Source organism: Austrofundulus limnaeus, unplaced genomic scaffold (assembly GCF_001266775.1).
Source record: "Austrofundulus limnaeus strain Quisiro unplaced genomic scaffold, Austrofundulus_limnaeus-1.0 Scaffold39, whole genome shotgun sequence".
Taxonomy (NCBI): Eukaryota; Metazoa; Chordata; class Actinopteri; order Cyprinodontiformes; family Rivulidae; genus Austrofundulus; species Austrofundulus limnaeus.
Window position 1 is genome coordinate 2,677,735 of NW_013952441.1, and position 5,996 is coordinate 2,683,730.

The following is a 5,996-nucleotide window of genomic DNA, read 5'->3' on the forward strand; positions in this document are numbered from 1 at the left end:
CCCGAGGAAGACCCAGGATACACTGGAGGGACTATGTCTCTCGGCTGGCCTGGGAACGCCTTGGAGTTCCCCCGGAGGAGTGGCTGGGGAGAGGGAGGTCTGGGCCTCCCTTCTGAAGCTGCTGCCGCCGCGACCCGACCCCGGATAGGCGGAAGAAAATGGATGGATGGATGGATAGATGGATGGATATTTATTTATTTATATTATTTGACTAGCATTTTGCTTTTTTAGCTTTAGCTAGAATTTAGCTTTTCTTAGCTTTTAGCTCGTGTTTTGCTTCTTTCAAATTTAAGCTAGCCTTTGATACCACAACTTCAAGGTAAAGTTATGCTACTTTTTGCTTTCAGTTTGTCTTTTGTTTCTTTCAGCTCACCTTTTGTTATTTTCAGCTGATATTTTGCTAATTTTAGCTTTAATGCAACATTTTGCACCAATTAGCTGGTCTTTTACTACTTCAAGCTTTTAGAAAGTCTCATCTTTTTAGCTATCATTCTGATACTTTTAGTTTTTGACTAGCATTTAGTGTTTTTTTAGCTTTAGCTAGTCTTTTAGGTTAGCTGGGGACAGGTTCTTAGCTAATCTTTGATACTATAGCCTTTTGCTAAAATTTAGCTAATTTTTGATTTCACTTAGTTTTTTGTTTCTTTTACAGTAGCTCATCCTTTTGCCTTTAGAAAACCTTTTAAATTTTGACTAACTTTTTGCTACTTTCAGCATTCAGCTGTTTTGAAATTTTAACTAGATTTTTTTTCTTTTAGCTTTCATTTTGATCATCTACTATTAGCTTTGCTCCTTTTGCTCCTTTTTTGTAGCAGTCATTGTGGGACATTTAGTTTTTCACTAGCATTTTGCTTCATTTTGCTTTAACAGTATGCATGCTATTGTTCTAACAACTTCAGCATGATGGAGCTGTTTACAGAGAATTCATTTTTTCCTGTTTTATCAAAATCTCTGAGTTTCAGTTGGTAATTTATACCATCCAACACATTTTTGTTTTGTGCAGCTCAATCTTCTCAATTTTAATTAGTTAATGAATTAATTAATTTAGATATTTACCCTTTCTTCTGTTTGGAGCTTCTGTTGGTTTGGATAAGACCCTCGAGCCACTTGTAGTCCCTCATGCCCTCAGGAATCAGTACGTACTTTATGCCCTGCCATAAGGAGAGGAGAGATATTTTAAAGAGAGTGGGAGGTACTAACGTACAGCATTACTGTAGGTCATACCTCATCATGCGGTGCAGATTTATATCCGTACTTCTTTAAAAAATAAACTGATGAGGAGATGGAATAAGAGGTGTGCACGTACACGGACGTCCTGTTCCCCACATCTTCCTCATAACCCTCAATCGCTGCACCGTTCATCCTGTCACACAAATCAGATATAATCATGAACTAAAATTGTGTTTAAATGACGCTGTCATGCATTCTGATGTGAAAATAATAAAGAAAATAAAAGTAGGCCCTATTCAACTTGATTTTGATCTGTGCCATGTGGTTGGAATGACTTTGCAGAATGTTCTTGTTCAACCTGTATTGGAGACAGGTTTTTTTTTCCTTTTTAATCTTCACTGGTTTTAACTGTGTGTGACAGATGTGATTACCTTTGGTTTCAGTAATCCCTGATGAAATCTTTCAAACAAAATGAAATGAATGTCATGCTGACGTAAACTTGTGTCTGTTATAAAGCACATACTTTGAGTCATCTGGACTGAAAGGCCATAACAAACTAAACTAACAGCTTCTTCTTTTCTCTTATCTTACCGGAAAACATAATCATGAGCATCAATTTCAGCTCCCATTTTTGAGCCGTTGAGGATGCCTCCGGTTCCCACCACAGCGCAGTGAACGCAGCCATCGCCGCCTGGTTTTGGAAGGAGCAGCGGCTCCTTTGGCTTTGAGATCAGCTTCAATGCAGGCATTACCTCTGCAAACAAAACAARTAAAGATAAATATACATTTACTTTCTGGTTCCTGTAATAGAAAGGTGTTTTGTGGATGATTTTCCAAAAAATGAAAACTTATTGATGACATGAACTCCTTGAGGACAGCATCACAGGGGATTTCTGTGGAGGACTGAAGCAGAAATATATCAATGGACCAATAAATAAATAAATAAATACACTTAAAAAGTACCAATTAAATGAAAAAGGAGAACTTTACCTCATGTTTTATAATTTAACTGATACTCATATTTATTTTTCCAGCTTAGTTCCAATACATAAGTCCACTAATTGGTTTACTGTTTTTTAAATATATATATATTGTTTTTCCTTTTACTTGTAGATGCATCTGTGTCTCTTAAATGATCATATTTAATTTTTTAAAATAATTTTTGTGTTTCTTTACACTTCTCTGCATTTCTGCCTCATTAAGCAAATAAAGTGGGCGGTCCTTTGTTCAGCTCCTCTCCTATTGGTCAGCAGACAGGAAGAAGCAGAATCCGTGTGCAGATTGATGCGCATGCGTGTGCTGCCTTGGTTTAGCTTGAAGTTTAAGGTTTTGGTATAAAAACAAAGGCAAGGGGAAAAGCACTTACCTGTGGCTTTATTATCAACTAAACTTTAAGCTTTGAGCTAAACTGAGGCAGAACAAGCACGCACAGTCGATCTGCTCTTGAATCCTGCTCCTTTAATTTAAATTATTTGGTAAAATATATAATTCATTAGAAATAAGCTGAAAAATATACATGAATCATAAAAATATGTATAAACCATAAAACATGAAGTAAAATTCTCCTTTTTAAATTTAATTTGTGCTTTTTAAGTGTATTAATTAATTAATTAATTAATTAATTGGTCAATTTATACATTTATGCTTTTGTTTATGTCAGATTCTGTCCTCCATACATTTCAACAAAATTAACAGTAAATTTTATCTCATTTAACAACAACTCAAACCTCAAAAGCAGCTTTAAGCTCTTGTGTCATTTTTCATGTTATTTCATGTCATATTATTTTTTTGCTGTTATTTAGCTTTTTTCTTTAGGGTTATTCTTTTTTGTTTTATGTTTACTTCTAGGTTTTGAGCTCTGTGTTTAGGTCTGTTCCTCTGTGCCAGCAGTTCATTTCCACAGCAGTTTCCCATTGTCGTTAGCTGTTATCATCAAGCCACCTATTTCCCTTTACCGCCTCAGGCTTTTTAATCACGTTCTCTGTCCATGTGTTGCCTGGCTTTGTGCACCTGATGCCATGTCTGGTCGTCCTCAGTAGCTCTTTGAGTTTATTTTGTTGTTTTTGTCAGCTTTTTGTTTAACAAACATGAACGCTCTTTGATGAACTAGACTTGTCTTGCTAACCGAGCTCGCTCTGCTATCGAAGAGCTACTTTGTAAATGAATCTAATGTTCAAGTTTTCACCTTTGCAGTGTGGACCAGCGTGGTCTGTTAATAGTCGAAACCATTAATAGATGATTAAAGCATGTACGTTCTTCACAATTTGCTTTTGAAAAAGGAAAAAATCGGATGTTGCAACTGACCCCAGGGACGGGGACAGTTGCAACAAYGCCTGGGAATGGTTGCAACATATTATTAATACAATATATTTCACTGTAAATAAAAGTTTTATTATTTTTATATTTATATTATTGCTAAATTTATAAAAACTGTAAATTACAATGATATTACTGTTATTTATTGTTTTAGATCAAATGACAAATATAGATTTCCTTTGATGAGTAGACCTTTTAGATATCAAAGACTCAAATTCATATAAAATACAGTTGGCTTTCAGTGACAACAATAATAGATAAGTTTGTGAGGCAAATAACTTTTGTTTTGCCTATTGTCACAGAATGCTTCCAGTATGCATAATTTACATTGAACTAAACTGGGATTCCAAAAACCACAACTGCAGAAAATACATATTAAACACTTTTAAGTTTTAAACTATAAAATTATCACGAACACCCAATATCTATTCAAGTACAAACTTAATTTCAACAACTTAATCTCATCTTTATGTGGTCTGCTTTTATATGAATTTTTTTGTACGTCCCCCTTCCTGTCAGCCATGATAAACCCTCATGTGTTAGCTAAATAAGCTGGTCTGGATAAGTGTTAACCATATTAGTTAAAAGTCAACATATAAATCCTGGAGCAGTTTTCGAATCTGCTTACTTTTTCTTTGCAAGGTGGGGCATCTAACTGAGCACGTAGCATGTTTCTGTTTGGAGAAAAATGACGTGTTGCAACCATCCCTTGTTTCTACTGTCTCCCTAATTGTAAATAGAGATGGGAATCCAGATTTCAAAGACTGTTCAAAAGCATTTTTTAAAGAAACACCAACTGTCTGCCTTTTATAAGATCGAAATTAAAATCATCATGTGCTGAGATGGACTTTAAATTCGTGTAACGATTGCTTTTCTGCAAATTAAAAAAAATGTGTTCATTGATTCTTCAGATTTTAAACTTTTAAATTATGATTGTCCAAAGAAAACATCCATGCAATTTTACTGTATTAAATCTAACTAATAGAGTTAACTTTGACACTGTTTCTGAGTTCATTTGGGCCCACTCAAAATTTATTTGAATCTTTAAAAAGTTGAAATTACTCAACTTTCTTTAAAAACTCTGACTTTGACTTTGTCACTTAAAAAACTGCTGATTTTGCTTTGCTTTGAAAATCGTACCTGTCTAATGCAGCAGCTCACAACTACTCCACACACACACATGAAGAATGAGAAATATGAGGATAAATACCCGTGAGGAGTGCGTGTAGTCATAGATCAAAAACAAAAGGTTCTGAAAAACTGTCAAACCTACCGTCATGCTTCATTTCCATAAAACCAAACGGGTTGTTGAAATGTGAGAGCCGGTTCCACTCGCTCATGTTGATGTTGTCTCTGTGCAAATACAAGCGCACGTTGGGCAGGAAAGTCTTCTGGAAGGCCTCGTCCTTGGAGTTGCGCAGRGASTGGGCACATGTCTGAGTGAAAAGGATCAATTCTAAAATTAATTCAGAATGTTTATTTAATCGAGACCATTAACAATAAAACAAATACAAATCAAAAACCCTGTTTGATTTAGTGGAAGGTCAGGAGTCAGTAGGTTAAAAAAACAATTGTAAATCGTTCAGAGAGAACAGCAAACACAACATTTATCCACACCAAAGACATACAAGTGAACACCTTCCAGGCAGAGCTGYTAACGCCCAGAAAGTTAATATATTTGTTACGTTCTTGTCCTTTGTAGYCTAAAAGCACTTACTGCTGGTCTCGGTGGAGCATCCTGGTTATAARTATCCTCAAAATCCCACTGAGGAAGTTTCTTGAAAGACTTCTTGAGTATGATGGGAATAGGGGTCTCGGGAACAGGGGTTGTCGTATTAAGTGGTTTTGTTGTCATTGGAGTCGTTGGACCATTGTTGAATCCTATTTTTTCCAAAAATTTGTCATATTTCATCCAGCTGTCTTGTCCCTCAAATTTGTTAAGTCCTGAGAAAGCTGCCCAGCTGGATATAAAATGGGATTAAACAAGTTTAACAGCTGGAACTTTAGCGCACATTGTTTTAGTGCAAATAAAAGAAAAGAAAAGTTTTTATGTTTCTCTAATTTTTCAGAAAACGAAAACACTTACCTTAGGTTCTCTGGTAAAAGTGACTGAGTTAGGAAAAGAAGTAAAATGCWGGCTAACATCACCATCAGCAAAGACAAATGTCTGACACTTTGAATCGCCATCCCTGAGAAGTTTAGTGTAATGCAGACAGAAAATGCACTTGTTGGCAGTTGATGCACAAAGGAAAGATTGCGTTGGAAATATTCTTAAACTGTCACGTAAGCAAGGGAAAAATCACGCCCTGCTGATTAGACGAATGTACCGCCAAGAAATTCAGCATGGAATTTGCTCAAAGGTGAGGAGGGTTCGACGCAAGCATGAGACTGCACTGAGAAAAATAACTTGTAGATGTACTTGAAAAAAAATCCTTTAGCAAACTTGCATGAACGTTTGGTAAGTAAATTGAAATGCTACAAATTCATGTAATATTCACTCATCATTATCT

General features: G+C 35.7%; 1 protein-coding gene across 1 annotated transcript in view; it reads right to left on the minus strand.

Annotated features, from left to right (window-relative positions):
* The window catches only part of LOC106516657 (alpha-N-acetylgalactosaminide alpha-2,6-sialyltransferase 1), a 12,657-nt gene extending 6,969 nt beyond the window's left edge, over positions 1 to 5,688 (minus strand). The window contains exons 1-6 of the mRNA XM_014007125.1: positions 5,573 to 5,688; positions 5,204 to 5,447; positions 4,760 to 4,922; positions 1,762 to 1,924; positions 1,225 to 1,363; positions 1,057 to 1,151 (exon numbers count right to left, since the gene is read on the minus strand). Coding sequence (XP_013862579.1) covers positions 1,057 to 1,151; positions 1,225 to 1,363; positions 1,762 to 1,924; positions 4,760 to 4,922; positions 5,204 to 5,447; positions 5,573 to 5,673 — 905 coding nt within the window. The 5' untranslated portion in view covers positions 5,674 to 5,688. The remainder of the gene's footprint in view (positions 1 to 1,056; positions 1,152 to 1,224; positions 1,364 to 1,761; positions 1,925 to 4,759; positions 4,923 to 5,203; positions 5,448 to 5,572) is intronic.
* Between the last annotated feature and the right edge of the window lie 308 nt (positions 5,689 to 5,996).